The sequence below is a fragment of the Sarcophilus harrisii genome, chromosome 4, assembly GCF_902635505.1.
Source record: "Sarcophilus harrisii chromosome 4, mSarHar1.11, whole genome shotgun sequence".
Taxonomy (NCBI): domain Eukaryota; kingdom Metazoa; phylum Chordata; class Mammalia; order Dasyuromorphia; family Dasyuridae; genus Sarcophilus; species Sarcophilus harrisii.
This window is the reverse complement of record NC_045429.1, coordinates 306,021,590-306,041,995: the sequence shown is the minus strand read 5'-3', so window position 1 is coordinate 306,041,995 and position 20,406 is coordinate 306,021,590. Positions and strand designations below refer to the sequence as shown.

General features: G+C 35.7%; 1 protein-coding gene across 6 annotated transcripts in view; it reads right to left on the bottom strand.

The window, feature by feature from the left end:
- Positions 1 to 20,406, bottom strand: part of RPTOR (regulatory associated protein of MTOR complex 1) — a 511,183-nt gene that overhangs the window by 40,783 nt on the left and 449,994 nt on the right. For all 6 annotated transcript variants that reach the window (XM_031965593.1, XM_031965594.1, XM_031965596.1 and 3 more), the window contains 3 exons: positions 18,764 to 18,878; positions 17,956 to 18,080; positions 7,879 to 7,983 (listed from right to left, as the gene is read on the bottom strand). In XM_031965593.1, the coding sequence (XP_031821453.1) occupies positions 7,879 to 7,983; positions 17,956 to 18,080; positions 18,764 to 18,878 (345 nt within the window). The remainder of the gene's footprint in view (positions 1 to 7,878; positions 7,984 to 17,955; positions 18,081 to 18,763; positions 18,879 to 20,406) is intronic.

Below are 20,406 nucleotides of genomic sequence, written 5' to 3'. Positions count from 1 at the left end.
ATGTAGAAGGTGGTGTTTGAGCTGTGACTGGAAGAAATACAAATGATGAGGTGCTGCAGATATAGATGCAGGACAGTTAGCAGTGTGAAGACAGGGAGACAGAAGAGGGGTTGTTGTTCCAGTCCCTCTGTTTAATTTTAAAACCCCTTTTCCAACATGTATATATAATCTATGTTTCTAATCTCAAGAATTTTCATTCTTAGCCCAGCCCATATCTCTAGGTTTAATAATTACAATCAGATATTTACCTGAGAAAAATCACCTTGGCAGTTATGTGGAGTATAAAAGGATGAGGAGAGATTTAAGGTAAGAAGAGCAATTAGGAGATTGAAATAATAATGAAATAAGTGAGAGATGATAAGGACCTGAACTGGTACTTGGTAGAATAGTAGATACTAGTAGAATAGAGAAAGGGGGTTACACGTGAGAGATGTTGTAGATGTAGAAACCTTAAGATTTGGCAAATGACTAGATATATGAGTGAAAGAGAGTGAGGAGTTGAAAGTAACACCAAAATTATAAATTGAGAGAAATAGTATTTATTTTATGATAGCTTAAGGGGATGAAAATTTCATCTTTTGATCTATTGAAAATTTTTTGAAAGGATGGGCTGTACAGTTATGACAAGACTGAAGATTAGACAGAGGATGATTGACATTACAATTGGCTAGAGAAGATGGCAAGGGCTGGGTGCAAGGACACATGTAGGTAGCTCTTGGCAAGGGTGAGAAGTATTTTACTTACTAGGGATACAAAAAGAGCAGGAAATGAAACCTCAGGGTTTTGAGATGAAGATAAAGGGGAAAGAAGGAGCTTGTGTTGAATAACCTCAATATTTTCAGTAAAGTTAAGAAGTGAGGTACTTTGCTGAAGGAGAGAAGAAAAGATTTGGAAAAGTTTTGATAAGGAAAGAGCTAGGGAATAGGCATGGGTGGAATTGCCTCACTGCCCTGGGGGCCCAGTTGAAGTTGGATAACAAGAATCTATAATGTAATCACCATGGTTGTATGAATGGAGGGGAGAAGAAAGAGGATGGGAGTAATCCAAGGGTGAAGTTTGGCAAGGTATATATGCTAACAGGCAAGAGGACAAGGGATCTGAGTGTGGAAGACAATGAAGGGTCAAAATTGGAGAGAAAGAGAAAATGAAGATCAGGGCAGGGGTGACGTACTGAGAGGTGGGGGCCTGGAGATCCTGAGGGAGGTGAAGAAGAGACTTTGAAGAGGTGAGACCTAGGGGATGAAAGACTAGGAGTTTTGATTGTGGAGGGGGACACTTGCTGATAATGGTGAGATCCTGGGTGCATGAGGAAACAACATGTGTCTCTCTAGCTGTAGAATCTTTCTGACTCCTGACACTTAATCTCTTCCTAGGATAACAACTCAGTGATCTTGATGAGGTACAGCTTCTAGAGGAAACACAGCAGAAAGGAGCTTTTCCTTTTTTCTGTCAATGGTTGTAAAAATCTTCTGGCCTAGGAATATAGTAATATTTCTTCCCTTAGACTTTAGGGAAGATATATTAGTCATCCTAAGGCCTTCGGACCTTAGAGTGCTATTGTTCTGACAATCAGTCAATGATTCTAAAGTCTTCTGGCCTTAGAAAAGTCCTATAAACATTACTGAGTGTTAGATAGATAAGCTGTTGGTCAGTGATAACTAAATTCCTGAGACAATTGTGAAAGACCACCCCTCAAACTTCCCTGTAAGCCATAAAATTAGCAAATAAGTAACATGAAGCTCTGGTCTAACTTTGTTCTATAAATCTATCTTCTTTCTCTTGGTTCCTTGATAAATTCTTTTGGAACTTGGCCCGCTTCAATTGGCATTGCAATTACAATAAACTTTACAAAAGTCTCTTTACTTGGATATGGGTTTAAGTCTGCAAATTCTTTTGAGATACCTCATGGCACTGGTCTGCAACCTCAACTTTTTGGGGTCCCTTCTGAACCACAACAATCTCATAGCAATCAAATCACAGGTGAAGACTTGTAACTTCATGGATGGACCAAAAGAAGGATTTAGATGGAGGAGAGGAAGAAATTTGTGGCACATAGAACAAAATAATGTTGCTAATATTATTGTCCTTTGGAACCTAAGGAAACGGGAGCATCACTATTACAGATTACAGTGATTCAATTTGAATTACATTTATTTATTTTCATTAACTGAAAGTATTCTACAGAACACAGGCAACATGAGACTGTGAGAGGATAGAGTAGGTAAAGTGTTGGATTTGGAATCAGAGATTCTGTGTTTGAATTCCAGTTTGTGTGATTGTGGCTAGGTCATTTAATATCTCTGGATGTCTGATTCCCTTTATTTACATCTGCAAAAAAGAAGAGTATCTTTCAGATTCAAATCTAAGATTTAATATTGTATTATCATCACTATTAGTCATGGAATATTAGAATTGCAAGGGATCCCAGGGATTTGATCCAGTTTCCTCATAATTTTGCAAAAGAAAATGGGAGCCAGAGATGTAAAGTGAATTGTCTGAGGACATATAGCTAGACAGTGGCAGAGACAGTGAGGAATCCCCCATCTCCAGAAATCTAGATGATTCTTCTTTCTACTCCTTCTAAAATGACTAGGCAGAGCTTTCTTGAGAAGATTTTTTTCAGTGTTTCAGAAAAGTTAATTCCTGGAACTTTAGTAAAGTTCCTTAAAGGTCTGTCCTTTCTTGGAAAATCCTATTCTGATATATTTATCATACCTCTACCCCCCAACAAGAGAAAAGTGTGTGAAAGGTGCCCAAGAGCAGAGATGGTTCTTCTAGGCATGGCTGCCACTGCACTTTATCCTACTCTATGACATTCCTAGATAATCTTACTCATCTCATCAATGACTTTGCCACATCAAGCTCTGCTTCTTTGTTCACATAATAGGCATATTTTCAGAAAGATAAGGGAGAGTGGGACTGTTTGGATGAAAAAGGGATGAATGGCATAAAACTGAAATTCTTAGTAGTTATAACCTGCTCTGAATTCTTGGGTTCTTCAAGAAGTAAGATATTAATGGGAACTCTGTTACTTGATCTTACTGGCTTAGATGAACTTCATAAAAAATATATATATATATATATCAAGTTAGAAAAAAGCATTAGATTTATTGAGGAGGTCACTTTTAAAAAGTACCTCTCAAAAGCCAACATGTCTTAAGACAAACTTATTACTTTTTCCCTAAGATCTTTCCCTCAACCATCAATCTCTTTTCCCAAGTTTGTAACTTCATTGTTATCCTCATTCTCTCAGCCAATTAAGCACAAATTCCTGCCATCCTAACATCTTTCCTTTCTGACCCCTTCTCTTTATAAGCAAAGTCACCACTTGGTTCAGGTTTGCACTGTTTCTGGCCTCATAATTAGTCTCCTAGCCTCAAGTCTCCCCACTCCAATCTATTTTTCACATAGCTGCCAAGATAATTTTTCTTAACTGCAATTCTAACTATGTCATTCCTCTAGACAATAAACAGGCTCCAAATCAGGACCATGGGTCTATTGCAAATTTATGTTACATAAACTCATCTGAGCCTTCATTGCAGTATTACAATTCTTTTACTCCTCTATTCTTCAGTTCTTAACAAACTTTTTCTTCTGTCCTCAAAGTCCTCATTCACTTTTCACTCCCCTCAAATATCTCAAGCTGAAGTTTTGAATTTTTTCCAAGAAAATCAAGGTCATTGACCATAAATTCTTTAACACTGTCATGATACCCGAAACTCAGTATCATTCCCTTAAACTTTCTTTCACCCCTGTTATAATGAAGAACTAGATTTCTTTCTTGACAATTTCTCTACATGTACCCTTGATATTATGTCTTACTAGCTGCCTAGAAAACTGCTCTAACTTGCCTATACTGTCTCTTACTAGTCTTTAGTATTTCCTGATAAATCATTTTTTCACTGCTGTTTACAAACATGCCCAAGTTTATCCTATCATCAAAAAATTCTCACTACAGCAGATTATCCCTAGTAGCTCATGCACCTCTCCTGCCTTTTCTAGTCAAAATCCTTGAAAATAGCTATCTATCCCAGGTATCTCCATTTCTTTTCTTCCCACTTTCTTCTAACCTATTGAAGTTTGCTTTTGCCCTTATCATTCAACTACAATGGAACTCTAGTAAGTTATTAATGGTTTCTTACTTGTAAAAATCTAATTAACCTCCTGCCCCTCCAATTTTAATAGTTCTTGACTTGTCTGACTACTTTTGACAAGCCTCTCCTCCTGGATATTTTTTCATTTCTGGATCTTTATCTTCACTGAGCACTCTTCAGCCTCTTTTTCTGGTTTATCATCCACATCACATTCCTCATTGGGGGCCCTCTTCTCTCTATATTCTTTTATTTCGCAACCTCATCAGTCCCATTGCTTCAATTATCAACTCTATGCAGATGACTCCCAGATCTAGCTTTAATCTCTCTTTGGAGCACCATTCTTGCATCAAAAACTGACTACTGGACATCTTGAATTGGATGTCCCTAAGGTATCTCAAACTCAAACAGAACTCATTATCATAGGATTTGAGAATTCAAGTCAAAATCCATATAGTTCAACCCACGAATAAAAGGAATGTCTATTATAACATAACCAATAAGTGTCATCTAGCTTCAGTTTAGAGACATCTAATGAAGGGAAACCCATCATCTCTCAAGGCAAAGTATTCCACTTTTAGATTGTTCTAGTTGATAGGAAATATTTTCTTGACATTAAGGCTAAATCTGCAACTCCAGGTTCTGCTCTCCAGGATCAAGGAGCAAACAGATTGAACAGAACAAATTTGATTCTTTTTCTCTATGACAAGCCTTCAAATACTTGAAGACAGCAATCATATCTAATATGGGTATTCTCTTCTCCAGATTAATTATGCCAAGGTCCTCCAAATGATTCTCATGACAGATTTAAGGTCCTATGCCATCCTGTTTCTTCCTCTCTTGAACTTATCAATGTCCTCCTTAATTCCCAAAACTAAACATAGTAATCTAGAGGGTTTGATGAGGATAGAATAGAATAGAATGAGGATAAAATAAAATCACTTTCCTAATCCTGGAAAATACATTTCTCTTCATGAGAACCAATTCTGCATTAGCTGTTGTGGCTTATATCGAACTGTTGTTTTATGCCAACCTTACTGTCCAATAAAGCTCTCAGATCTTTTCAAGTCTAATTTTCTTTTCTTTCTTTGTTTTTGCTTTTTATTTATTCATTTAGTTTATTTTAATTTTTTAAACATGGTAAAAACATATGTTAAATCCAATATGCATACATATTTATACAATTTGTACAACTTATACAATTATCTTACAATTACAATTATCTTTTCTACAAGAAAAATCAAATCAAAAAGGAAAAAGAAATGAGAAAGACAATAAAATGCAAACAAAAAATAACAAGAAAGAGTGAAAATGTTATATTGTGATCCACACTCAGTTCCCCCCCACACATAGTTCCTCTCCCTGGGTGTAGCTCATTGGAGCTGGCCTGGATCATCTCATTGTTGAAAAGAGCCTCAGTCTAATTTTCTATCTAATTATGCCTTCTCTATCATATGCTTAAGTTGATTTTTTGTACCCATGGGTAAGACTTTTTATATTTATTCCTATTGAATTTTACCTTATTAGCTACATAACCATATTCTAGCCTAAAGCTCTAAAGACACTTATGACTACTGATTCTGCTATCTAGTATTCTGATTTAGTTTCTTTTAGAAATTATTTGTTCTTCCTTATAAACTGGAATGTATATAGGTATTCTTTGAGTCCTTTCACCTTCTTCAGGAGGGAGTTCTGTTCTAACCTTGCAACACAGATGAGGGTCATTTGGCTATGGTACAAATACCTAAAGGGTTAAGATGGAGTTAGGGTAAATTGTGGGATCAAAAGTCTGAAAAGGACTTCTTCATAGCATCTTAAAAGTTAACCAGCCTGTGCAGTTAGAAATTAAGTAGGCCAATTCAAGTTTTCTGCTCTATTACTTCTGCTGGTTTCAAGTTCCTCAACAAGTATATTTGACTATTACTATCTCCAATATGCTTTTAAAATCTCTTTGCAAAGGATATTGGAATTGGGAGTGGATATAAGGAATCAGATAATAGATGTGAACATTTTCTGATTTGCAATGAGGCACACTTTGGAAAGATTCCCCTTGACTGAGAAGGCCCCTGGCATCTGGCTCTTCCTATCAGACATAAGAACAAGTCAGATCAGCACCCTTTAATATCAAGATTTCACAAAAATAGAGAAGAGAGAATCTACTAAAAAAGCATTCCTTTAATTAGATGCAAGAACAATGCCTGAAAGAGGAAAGCCATCAAAGGAAACATGTTAAAGATAAGACTAAATATCAAATCTGGTTACAGAAATAAATTAAAAATGAATAGAGAGAATGAGAGGGAAAAGGAAAAAGGTGTTTTTTTAGGCAATGTTTTTTAAAAACTAGGATTAAATCTAGAGATCATCTTAAAAAGGAAATAACACTCAGATTTCAATTACTTTAATCTAGAAGATGAAACCTTATTAACAGATAATAGCTTTAGTCTTAAGTTCTAAAGGAAATGCTGCTAATGCACACATTCCTTACTCTTTGAACAAAGAAAGCAAAGAAAATATCACTTACATCCTAAAGCAAGAGTTTCAATTGTTCTCATATGCTAGACTTTGTTGTAGCCCCTTCTAACTGAACTGACAGCATTTTATTTTCTTATCTTAGCTTCCCAGTCTAGTTTTAGGTGAAAAACAGACTAGAATTATGTTGTTCCTCTATATCTTTAAACCTGAAGGGAATAGCAAGCAGACTAGAAATGACTAATTCATGCCCAAACTGGAGACAGGCAATGAGCCGACATGCAGCAATGCAAAGCTGTGCAAAACAGACAGGTGATCCAAAGTGATGGTGAAAGTAAACAATTGTAATCACACTGACTAAATTCACAGAACAGGAATAGTGTTCCCTATTGGTTCAAGTTGGGCAAGTGGTCAGTAAACTTATTCTTTAGGTCTAAGGGAGCAAAAAGGGATACATCCAGGATAATCATTTTGCATTCTTGTAGTACCAAGATTGTTTTCTAAAAATGGGAACATCTAGATATGAATATTTGTAAAATGGCTTATGACTCCTCCACTCACATGGAGATGGTTTGGGCTTTTTAAAGTCTGTTCTAGTGAAGCATAACCAAGGGAAAGATCTTACCAAACAGGAAAGGCTTTGGGTATAAGTCACATAACAGACTACTGTCTGAAGTCCAATCTAGTCAAGTTTGGAGAACTCATTATCAGAGAATTGGCTAGTAAGTGGTGAATATATTTGGACAGAGAAACTCATGGAACCATCTAATAAAGAATAAAGAGATTGTCATCTTCATCAATGGAAGGAATAACCACATTGCTGAAATTACTGCTCTTTTGAAGTACTAATGAAATGTTCACAACACGTTAGGCATCTGTGAGTGACCAAAAAAAAGCATAATCTAAAACTGGAAAAGCCTGATTCTTCTCTTCTGGCCTTAATCATCAATCAGGCAACATTTCCTCATAGGAAACATCCATCTCAGTTTTAAGCTACACCAAAGACAATGATATAACTTCCCACATATCAATAAAAGAGGCAATAAGTACATCAATGCTGAAGGGTTGAGATTCTGACACTACTGACAGAAACCACACCAAAACACTCTTATGTTATATTTATCAGATACTATAGTGCTTTTGACAAAGAACCAAGTTAGTTTTGTGTTACCAGGAAATCCCAAAGTGAACTAGACACTACTGACAGAGACACGGCTGGAGGAGGAATGGAGCCATATGGATCACTTCATCCAACTCTGGAAAGGCATCCTTGGGTGATATGCTTCAGGCTCTAAAAAAAATTTCGATGCAGACATACCTCTTGTTGTTGGTAGCATGTCTGAAAGCCCCTGCCAGGCAGTCACCATTTCAGGGTTCTTTTCTACATCTGCAAAATTTTTCCACACCCTGATGGCACCGTCATCTGGAAAAGAAAAAAAAAAAGCTGTCAAAGACACTGTCTCTTTCAGGCTCTATTCAGGAGTTTGGGGGAGAGAGGAAATCAAATGACCTACATTTGATTTGCATTTGATCTGCAAATGAACTGCAAAATAATGAATATGTTGCCCCATTTGGTAGTCTGACTGATAAAGAAATGGACTTATACTTCTTGATTTGTTCCTTTTTTTCTTTTTGCAACCCAGATCCTCCCCACCCCCCAAGAAAAAAAAAAAGAAACAAAGGCAGGCAGGTAGGAAGAAAGAAAATCATGCAGCAAAGGGCATGTGAGGGTACATTATTATTTTCCTTTTCATGGGCAAACATACCTAGCTAACTACTGAACAGGTCCTTGAAACAATTTTAGCTTCTCCAGGACCTGTGATTTATTTCCTTCTTATTAGTATTGAAGTACTAAGTGTAAAATTCTTCAAACTGTAAGAATAACCATGATAAAGCCCAGACTCTGAATAATACGCTCTTCACCTTGTCTATTCTGCTCCTCTATGATTTATTTTTTCTTAACAAAAAGTTAACAATCATTTCTAAGGAAAAAAAAATCTTGATGCCCTTTCACATCCCCTTCCTCCATTGTTTAATTATGCTGAACACACAAACTATAGTTTCAATGATGGAAACAACTGAAACCAGCTGGACAGTCAAGATTAACAAACTGAACTGAGAAAACTATTGTCAGTTCTCAAAGTCTACTAAGCAGAGAAATGCAATTCTTCACGAATTTTGTTAAGTGAAGACATACCTTTGTCACTATAATGAGGTGCGTTGTGGTCCCTTTAAGAAACTGTATTTCCTATTGATCTGTGATTCCTTTCAGATTCCCAGCCCCTCCTGACTGAGGCATATCCTCCCCAGACAAGCTGTCTTTTCAGGATACCAGACATTCAATTACAAATCCTGTCAAAAGCATCCCTTTGAATTGCAATAAGAGATCCGGACTTGTCCCAGCCCCCATTCTGACTTGCTTGGGCCGCCCAACTTCCAGTGGTTCTGATCTGTTCTGGCTTCCCAACCCCGACTAAGACACCCAATATAATAAGCTTCCATGAATTAAAATAAAGTCTTTGCAGATGGATGTTGGTAGTTCCCTTTTCTGCCAGGACCTTCTGTCCACTGAGAGCTACAGTCTCAGTGCAAAACTCCATTTTCCATAGTTCTGCCACTATAGTCTCTTGGTAAACTGATTTCTATCTAACAATAAACTTTCATTTTGCAACCAATATTCGGGGATGAGTGAATTTTTTCACTCCTAAAACCTGCGGCCTATTTAAAGGGGATTCTTAATAACTCTCTTATAGCCACTAACCTCTAGATCACCAGGGATCTAGACCACTCTAAACCTCATCAATCTCACTTTTATAGAAGCCCACCAGAGGAGTAAGGGGAATGTCTGCCATGGTCTAAGTCTGACAGCCAGCTTTTAATGCCAAATAGAACACTGAAAAAACAAAACAAAACCTGATATGTGTGTATTTCTTTCAGTTTCTCATCTATTTATTTTGACTCATTTTTCTCTTTTTTTGTATTTGCATTATTCAGAGCTCATTAGTTTCTTCACCAAACCCTTGGTGATTTCAGTACCTTGAACTGTCCAAGGGATCCACAGATTGTAGCTTACTTCATACTTAGGGAAAAAAATAGTTTATGCAGTGGGCACTTTTAAAAGTAAATTTTTGTTCAACTAAATGAAAAATTCTCAATCCAATCTTAACCTGATCTTCTTCATGCCCTTTCCCTTTTCCTTGGTTTCAACTTTTCAGTAATTTCTCTTTCAATTTGAATTTCTCTCCTTACTTTCTTCATCATCAGCCAAGAACATTTAGTTTATCCTGTCTTTTTTTTTCTCCAACCTTACCATTAATCTGTCCTCCTCTTGAAAGTACTTTCTTGATTTTTAAAGGTACATTCCAGTCTCACTTACACTAAAATACACTTTTGCTGATGTGACTGTCTCTTCTCTACATTGAACTCTTGATCAATTTAATTCTACATTATACTCTATATTCAAGACCTTCGACCTCTTATCCTGTTATTGATCATGTCTTGCTAAGTCCCAAACCTGTTTTACTCCATTCTTTACTCTTTTGCTCATATTTCATGAACTATGGAATGAAATTGGAGAAAGGCACAATACGCTGTGTCCATTATAAATTTATGCTATATAATATCAACTGGGATGCCAATATAACAAAAGGCAATTATTTTATGCCTTCCTAACCAATTTGTTCTCCTTTTTATTTTATTTTGTTCTATTCCTTCTCAAATTTCCTATGACATGCCTCCCCCTATCTTCTCAGTTAAAAAAAAAGGTTAGATTTTCAAACTGATAAACTTGAGACCATTTGCCATGGGTTTCCTCTTCTTTCATTTCAGTCAAGCAGATGACCTCTTTTGCTGATGTCTCTCATTTGGAGATAGTCCTCCTCTTTGCCAAAACTCTCTATATGCCTGAGTGATCTCATTCTATCTCAGCTTCTCCAGCAGACTGCACCTACTATGATCCCCATTCTCTATCTTCAATTACTTCCTGCTCACTGGCTGCTTCCCTGATAACTAAAAATATGCCCATGTCTCCTTCACTCTTGAAAACAATAAATGGAAAAACCCTCACTTTATCTGAATATCCTTGTCTTTTTTTCTCCAGTTTTTGCTAAGTCTTGAAAAAGTCATCTATACTCAGTGCTTCTACAATCTGTTCTTTCTTCTACACCTTTGTTAGTTGAAGTTCTCACCTCATCATTCAATTGAAACTGCTTTCTTTAGTCACTTCTTATTTGCCAAATCTAAAGGCCTTCTCTTGATTTTTATTCTTTTTTTGACCTCTCAGAAACCTGCTATATTTTCTCCTTGTCTTGATAGTGTTCTCTTCTGATTCTCCTCTTATCCATCTGATTTCTTTGCTAGATCTTCAATTTTCTTTGCTAGATCTTCATCTGAGTCATAGTGACTGACTACACATGTCTCCCAAGGTTCTGTCATGGGTTTTCTTTTCCTTTTCTCTATTATCTCAGGTAGGGTTCTCATGAGCTCTCATGTATTCAATGATCATTTCTATGCAATGATTCTCAGATCTACTTATCTCATTACGCTTCTCTCCCAACCTCCATTCATATATCTCTACCTGATCACTGAATATCTTGAACTGATATCCCGTGAAACATCTTAAACGCAATATGTCCAAAATAGAAATAATTATCTTTGCCCTTAGGTTACCCTCCTAACTTCCCTATTGCTGTCAGTGTTACTACCATTCTTTTGGTCATCTAGGCTCACAACTAGGTGACATCTTGGATTTCTCATTTTCATTCCTCCAACACACTGAATTTGTTGCTGCCAAATCCTGGCATTTCTACCTTCCCAATATTTCTTATATATGTCCACTTTTCTCTTGCTGTTTAGAGTCTCTCCCTACTCCAATCTAGTCTCATACTCAACTGCCAGTAATCTTAAAGCACAGGTTTTATCTTATTCTTCACTCTTAATGCTCCACACTTGTCACCCCTGCCCTAAGAATAAATTCCAGTGACTCCATTATCTCCAACATCAAATGTAAAATGCTTTGTTTTTAAAACCCACCACAAGCTAGCCCCTTCCTATTATTCTAGTCTTCTTTTTTTTTTTTAATTGATACAGAATAAGAAAAAGAAAAACAGAAAAGGAAAACAAAGCAAATTAGAACATTGTCAAGTGTCAAGCAGAACATCAAGGAGGATTCAAAATGTATAACAATAAATTATCAGTTCAAGAAAGGCTATATATAGGGAGAAGAAATTATATTCATGAATGTCCATCTTTTTTTTTTTTTTTTTTGCTTCCTTCTGGGTTATTCTTTTATTCTCTGCTGTGCACTTTTTTAACCTTATTTTTTCCCCCCCTTTCATCGTTCCCACTTCCCCCATGGCTAGAGTTAAGCACAGATATATGCTATATGCATATATAGATATGTACACACACATATACATACATACTCATACACATTTATATGTAAACATTCTTATCAACCCACAGATGCACTCATATACATACAGTTATATACATACATACATAGAGCAACATGCCTATATATCTACATATAGTCAGACATATTACACACACAATTATCCATATATAAAATGCCTCTAAAACAATATTAGTATGGTTGACATGTATTGTAGATTTCGCTCTTGATTGAATGTTTGCCTAAGATCAATGATTATTGGCCCAACTTTTTTTTTTTTTTAAATAAATTCTATTCCTGATCCTTGTTATAGTGTTTGTGTATATCTCTTCTTTCCTATCCCTGCTAACTCTTCTGCTTTAATTCTGCTTCTTAACTTGCCTTGCTATTACTTAACCTCCCTTCATTCATGGATCTCTCTCTTGTTTTCTCCTTCACGCTTTGCTTCTTCCTCCATTCATCTCCCCTGCCTTATTTCTGTCTAGAAGGAGGCTGCTATATCTTTCATGATATATATGTAGTGTTGCCTATTTAACCTTTTCATGATTAGTGAGTAGGTTTTCAGAACTTCCTCCTTCCCACTCTAATGCTTCTGTATCTATTCTTTCTCTGCACCTCATTTACTTAACATAATTATTATTTTTACTTTTTTTTTTAGGTGGCTTTGCTTTTTAGAGACAGATCATACTCATCTGCCCTAATCTTTCTTTTAAGTTATCCAACCAGTAGATATCAATATATGGTATACATTTCCATGTAAAACACACAAACAATTTGTCCATGTTAAGTTCCTTGAAATTGATTTTTGATATTGGTTCTTATAGGTTAAATTTTCTATTGAGTTCAAGTTTTGCTGAAAGAAAGTCCTGAAAATCTGCAAGTTTGTTGAATGTCTATTTTTTTAACTCAATATTATGAATAATTTTGCTGGATGATATTTTTGGCCACAGGCCTTTTGATTGCTGGTATGTAAGATTCCAGGACCTGTAGTCTTTTATTGTGGCTGCTGATATGTCCTGTATAATTCTAATTGCAGCTCCAGTGTATTTGAATTGCCTTTTTTCCCTTATTTTTTGCAAAATTTTCTCTTTGATTCTGGGTTTTTTTGAAATTTTGGTAATAATATATTCCTTTGTGTTTTCTACAAGGGATCACTTTGAGGTGGTGATCAGTAGAGATCAATGGACTTTTTCTATTTCTCCTTTCCCTACCTGCTCTATCACTCCAGGACAATTTTCTTTTTTTTGGTACCAGTTTTCAATTATTCTTATATTTTTTTTCTTCTTGATGTTTTCTCCTGATCTGTTGTTTTTCTTATGTTGTTCCACATTCTGTTCTACTTTTTCATTCTTTATATTCTGTTTTGTTATTTTTTGGTTTCTTGTAGTTACACTGACTTCTCCTTGCCCAATTCTAATTTCCAAAGAGTTAATTTCATTTTTAAGATTGTGTATCTTCTTTTCTAGTTGGTTAACTTTTTTTTCATAATCTTATTTTTCTATGATGGTCTTTTTTTTTTTTTTTAATGTCTCTCTTTTAATTTTTAAATTCTTTTTTGAATTTGTCTACAAATTCTCCCTGGGGAGGGAGCCATTTAACATTGGGGTAAAAGAAGCTTTTTTACTTCATTGTCCTCTGAAGATGAATGAACTCCTATTTCTATAGTAGGTTTCTATGATTTGGTTCTTTCTTCTTTGGCCTCCAATTGTGGGGTGGGGAGGATGGTGCCTTTTTTATCTCAGCTCTTCCCTCTGATCTGGAACCCCAAACCAAGAGCTCCCACCTCCTGCAAGTACTGGCAGTCAGCAGCAACCCTGCCTCATTGCCTCTGCACTCATGAGTGTGCTGGTTCCTTTTTGCCTAGGGCTACACCTCTGCAACACCACTGAGCCTGGTGTTCCTAATTAGTCAAAGTTCCCTCCCTCAGACTTCCCAGACTCAAACTCCTGACTCCTCATGGTGTAGGAGAGGTGATAGTTTCTGTGATTCCTGTTGAGGCTCCAGTCAAACCCAGCTAGTCTTCATAATGATTAATCCTCAGCCTCTGATCTTTCTTTGGATTTTCTTGAATTATGGCAGGAGGACTCCTGTTGTGGCCCAAGTCTTCTTGATTTTTCACCAGTCCATATTCACTCTGAGGCACAAATTTGTTCTGTTTGTGGGGGAAATCTAGAGAGCTTGAAATTTGCTGACCTATTCTGCCATCTTCCCAGAATCCTCACTATTCTAGACTTCTTACACTTTATCACCTTCATATACTTTACAATCCAGGGACATTGGCTTTCTTGCTTTTCCTTTCATAGGAACCAATCTCTTGATTTTGTGCCTTTTCTTAGGCTGTCCCAAGGCCTAGATTACTCTTTCATCACTTTTGCTTCCTGGCTTCCTTCAAGACTCAGATCAAATTACATCTTTTGCAAGAGGCCTTTCTCATTCTCCTTTAGTGTTAGTAGCTTTTCTCTGAGATTACCTCCAATTTATCCTCTATATATCATGTATGTACCTAGTCATTTGCATATTGTCTTTCCTCTTCGGCATGTGAATTTCTTTGGGGGGACAGGACTGTTTCTACATTTCTCTGTATCCCTACATACCACTGTGTCTGGCACATAGGAGGCATTTAATAAATGCTTGTTGACTTGACTGATCATTTTCTCTAACCAGCTCTTTGTAATAATCACTTTCAGTTCCTATAGCAGGAATAGGAAAACTTCAAAATGTAACCTCAAGCTGATTATGAGGTGAAATTGTTCTGATCATGCTTGTTATAGTCCAGAGAAAAAGTTCTCTTATGGTAATAGACTATTGTGGCTAAAGATTTCATGGCAGAGCCTTAAAAGGTTTTTAGGAAACTGAAGAGCAACGAATTTGAGTTACTGTTTAACTATCCAATATATTATGAAGCACATAGTCCAAATTGGTAAAAAAAGGTAGTTTTACCTCCATCCCATTTTGTTCTCATTCCCAAAATCTCTTAATGGATTCCTTTTTTCTCTAAATATTCACAACAAAATCACCAAAGTTTACATCTGAATCTCAACATGTCCAAAACAGAACTCATCATCTTTGCACCCAAAACCTCTTCTCTTCCAAACTTCCTTATTTTTTATGAGACATCACTATTTTCTAGTCAACCAGGTTTGTAATCTTGAATATTCCCTCTTCCTCACACTTTATTTACAATTGCAACTCCACAATGTTCTCCCCTTCCTTCTCTTCTCTTCCATGGCCACCACCCTTCTCTCCCTGTAGTACTATTGTAAAAAGCTTCATAATTGGTCTTTCTGTTTCTATTATTCATATACTATCAAAATAAGACAAATCTGATCATGTTACTCTTAAAAACAACATTAAATGACTTTCTTGCCACTAGTATAAAATAAAAAATTGTCAGTCTGGCATTTAAGGCATCCTATAATCTGGCCTCAGTTTACTTTTCCTGATGTATCTGATGTTATTCCCTTTCACATGCTCTGTGCTAAAAGTTCCTGTATGTTTCCATAAACTGTCTCCTGTACCTAGATTGAACTACTACCTCAGCTCTACCTGTCAAAATACTTATTTCGTGAGATCCCTCTTAATTAGTAGTTATTTCTTATTTTTCAATATGCCTCATAATGTAATGTTATACCTTTCCAGGAGAATTAAGATTCCTTGAGGGACAGAATATTTTGGTTTTGTCTTTGGTCTTTCTCTGGGTTAGTGCTTATATTTAATAAACACCTGTGGAATAGAATCCTACCTCATCATCTTCCTAAATCTGTGCCTTCTTTTGACTTAGTGATTTCTGTTAATAGTACCACTATTCTTCTAAAAATGTATCCTCAGAAATGTAGTTTGTTTCCTCTCCCTCCATCCTTCAATACTTTTTTTTGGAACTATTTCAGTGATCTATTAAGTGGTTTCTCTGCTCTAATCTATCCTTAATCAAACACTAATAGGTTAACTTTCCCAATATATGTGATGATGATGAGACTTCCTTGCTCACAAAGAATCAATGGCTTCTGGATAAAGTGGAAACTCTTTGTCCAGATATTCACATCTCCCTAGTTAAGTTTCAGTTTACCTTTCTATCTTATTTCAAATCATGCAGCTTCATCTACTCTCTACTTAGGTAAAAATGGAATTTAACAAATTCCATGAGTATGTCTCATACTTTCTCATCTCTAATCCATTGTTTCTCATGCCAGAAATTCCCTATTTCCATCTCTATGTGTTAAATCCTACCTATTCTTTAAGATATTTTTAAAAGTTATCTTTTCTCATGAAATTTTCCTGATAATTCCAGTTAGAAATTATTTTTTTCCCTTTCAAACTCTTATAGTACTCATGGCACTAAATTGTTTCTCTCATGCACATTTGTTAAGGGTCTTGCAAAGCTGGAAGTGTTAGCTATAAGGGTTCGTTGGCTAGTTATTATTCTTATCAGGTTATGTTTGGTATTAATTAGTTGTGTATAGTCAATTCTACCACTAGAAATTCCTTGAGGTCAGGGACCATTATCTTCTGTATCTTTCTTAGTTACTAAATAGTGCTGCTCAATGAATGCTTACTGAAATGGTTCAGTTTTTAACTTAAAATGTGAGTAAATTAAGCATCTTATGTTTCTCTGAGAAAAATTAAAATAGATTACCTTTTGTGTCTTGTCCTTGATTTCTTTTTAATTTCTTTGCTCTGTGAACTTTGATAGAAAAAAATGTCTTCTGTTAGTGTGCCAGAGTATGTCATCCATGCCAACCTGATTTTAATTCATCTTCTTAAATGTCTTCCTCAATCCCTTTCCAATTCTTCAGTTAAGATTCTATATGACATTTTACATCAATAACCCTTGTCAGGGTCAATAAAAACTTCTCCATTATTTGATCCTTGGTTGTTTTTTCCAGTACTTCTTTATAATTTTCGGTATTATTGTCTCACACTTTTCTTATCTGAGGTATGAAATATTTTCTGACTTCATATAATCTTCGTTTCATGCTTTTTCTCTGCAGCTGCTTTTTTTTCCTTGAATTTTATTTCCACTGAAAGTAAACATTTTCCCAGATTTCACCTCTTTTTTTTTTTTTTGCTTGTATTACTCTTGTGTTTTCGTTTCTTTTCTCAGGAACAAGAACTTCTTCTACTCTTACAGTTTCTAATGCTGAAATCATCCCCATAAACAAATACTTATTCATCTCGTCTAGCCAGTAGCTTAATCCGGTAGCATGGAAAGAGTATACATTTCTCTTTATACCTACTGACATTTCATTATGTTGAATCTGCTCACAACCTTCTCGGTCTTTTCGTCTGCAAGCAATTCCCCCTCCAATCCAGTATAGAGGACTATTCATGAAGGACTAATAAAATTCAAATGAAGCTGTACTTTCTATTTCTGGGTGATGACATAAACTGATATTGATGGTTCAGCAGAAACATACTATTGGGGAAAGTCTTCTTGCTCAGTCATTTCAGTCGTGTCCAACTCTCCATTCCCTCTTTGGGGTTTTCTTGGCAAAGATACTGGAGTGATTTGCCATTCCAACTTTTTAGCTCATTTAACAAATGAAGAACTAAGGCAAATAAGGTTAAGTGACTTGATCAGGGTCACACAGCTAGTAAGGGTCTGGAGCTAGATTTGAACTTAGGAAGGGAAATCTTCCTGACTCCAGGTCTAGCACTCTGTCAACTGTGCCATCTACCTGTCCCGAGGAAAGTCTTATAATATTTCAATCCCAGGGCAATTAAAATATACAGGCTGTTTCTGCTTTTAAATGATATTTGATATTAAGGTTTCCCTTATAATTTCCCTCATAATTCTGTGGCATTTTATGATGATCACCTCCAATTAAAGATCTTTTTTTCATTAGGAAGAGAATAAATATAAATAGGACAAAAAGTATCCTGAAATAGCAAGCATGGCTACCATTTTAGCTCAGGAGTCTCAGGATCCCAAGTCTACTTGTTAATGTTCCTGATGTAATACTTCCCCCTGCTCCCATTTCTTTGACCAAGTGGAATGCAGCTTACCTGTGGCTGTCAGTAGCAACGAACAATCCTGGCCATTCAGATACTCCATGGCAGTGACTCTTGTATAGCGAGGATTTCCATTGTGAAAGTAGTCCAACTTTTCCCCTTTTTCCCAGTCCCAAAAACTTGAAGAGTTTAAGGATAAAATAGGAAATGAAAATGAGAACTGTATCTGTTTTATTAGCAGTACAATGAAATCTCTATTAAATCAGTACCTTCTCAATTATAAAGGTTTATACTTATTACACATTAAACTTGTTTTTCTCCTTAGAGAATTTGAATGTTTGTTTGTTTGTTTTTAATTAATGACTTTTCATAACATTGCTTGCTTTTGCAGAGGAAGTAATAAGATTAAATCTCCGTTACAAGTCTTTCCGTTACAAATTTAGTTTTGATGAGACTATTATATGCACACTAAAATCAGGAAATCACTTTATCTTTATATACAGTATAAAAATAACACGTCAAAAATGTAACATCTGATTCACTGTCCATTAACCTACAATTATTACTTTGAGACTTCATCCCTTTATAATTTAACAGTAGTCAAGAGCTACAGAAAGGATGCTTTCAACCTTCAAGAGATTAGAAAAGTAATGAAGGGTATCTCATAGTCAATTTTTGAGACCTCCCTGTTTGGAATAAAACAAAAAAGCCCTACATTCAGAGATGTGGGTAGAGTATACAACACTTCAGCATCCTTCAAATGCTGAAGGATCAGCATTTAAATCAGCAATTAAATCATGAAGAAGTTAATATTTTAGTTAACATTTGATAACGTCAGGAGAGTAGTTACCATAACTCTTACCAAATGCTGTCTTTATCAGCTACAGCTATGCAAGGAGTGAAGGGATGGAATTTGACCACTGAAGGAACACCAGGATTCCTATTAAGGAAGATCTGATCATCTAGTCTTGTAATACCTACAAAAAGAAATGGAGAAGAAAGTATTTGGTAACTAATCTGAATTTCTATGCTTATACCTAAGAAATTGAATATAATACCTTAAAGAAAATACAATAGAATTTATGCTCATACATGAATGAAATGTAAGCATATCTTAATTCTATAGCAATAATAGCAATAATAGTATATGCTAGTATGGTTTTATGTGATATTGCCCTTATTTTTTATTTATTGCAAAGCTTATTAGACAATAGATTTCATGAGGATAGGAATTATGTCTTCTATTTCTTCATATAGGAAATGTCTCCTGGAAAAACCTCACTACATATACCTTTGTCCCATTCCATCCCACTTTCTCTAGCATATTAGACACATTATCATCCCTATTCTCTAATTTATCTTCAATCTCTCCTTGACATCCAGCTATTTTCCTGGTGCTTACAAATATGTCTATGTTTCCCCAAACCTCAAAAAACAAAAACAAAAAACAACAAAAAAAACACCCCAGCCCTATAGTTAGCTATTGCCCTATATTTTTCCTCCTATTCTTGTCTAAACTCTTTGAGAAAGCTATCTATACTTAGTGCTTCCACTTCCTTTCTTCTCACCAATGATCTCTACTGCCAAATTCAATGATCTTTGCTCAATACTTCTTGATGCCTTTCCAGGCTCTGAAATTGTCAGCCATCCTCTGTTCTGGGAAACTTTTTCCTATTCGTGAAATTGCTTTTTCCTGGTTTTGCCTCCTACCTGTCTGAACACTTCTGAGTCTCCGTTAATGGGATGCTCTCTCACCTCATTTCACCCTTCTAGGCAGAATAAATAGTAACTTTTGGTCCTGTCTTTCCTCTCCACTTCCCCATGCCTGTCCACTGAGTTTATTTTCCATTTACACTATATTTATCTTTTTCATATTGTCTCCCTTAGAGTCATTTTAGAATGTGATCTTTCTTCATATCCTATCTTTAGTTCAGTGCCTGGCATATAGTAAGTAATTAGTAAATGGCTTATTACTTTAAAAATGAATGGAGAGGAGATTAAAAGTATATAACAAAGAAAAAACATCCAGAATCAATAAAGGGGGGTGGGGGAGGGAAGAGAAGCCAAATAAAATGTGGTATAAGAATGCAATAGAATATTATTGTGTTAGAAGAAATAATGAAAATGATGATTTCCAAGAATCCTATATAGCTCAACTTCTTGAACTGTGCCTCAAAACCCTATATGGGGGTCTTATACCTGAATGTGGGGGATGAAAAATTATGATTTATTATCAGTATAAATGTTTAGTTTCTGTACCTATTTTAGATACCTATACATCCAGGGTCATAAAAAAATTTCTTGGTTGAAAAGGGATCATGAGTGGAAAAAGTTTAAGAAGCCCTGCTATGTAGTATTATGAAGTGATACTGAATGATGTAAACAGAACCAGGAAAACAAGGATAGCAATGTGTTGAAGAAAAACAACTTTAAAAAACTTTTAAAAACTCTGATCAATGCAAGGACTAACCTTGAATCCATAGGATATATGATGAAGGATGCTAT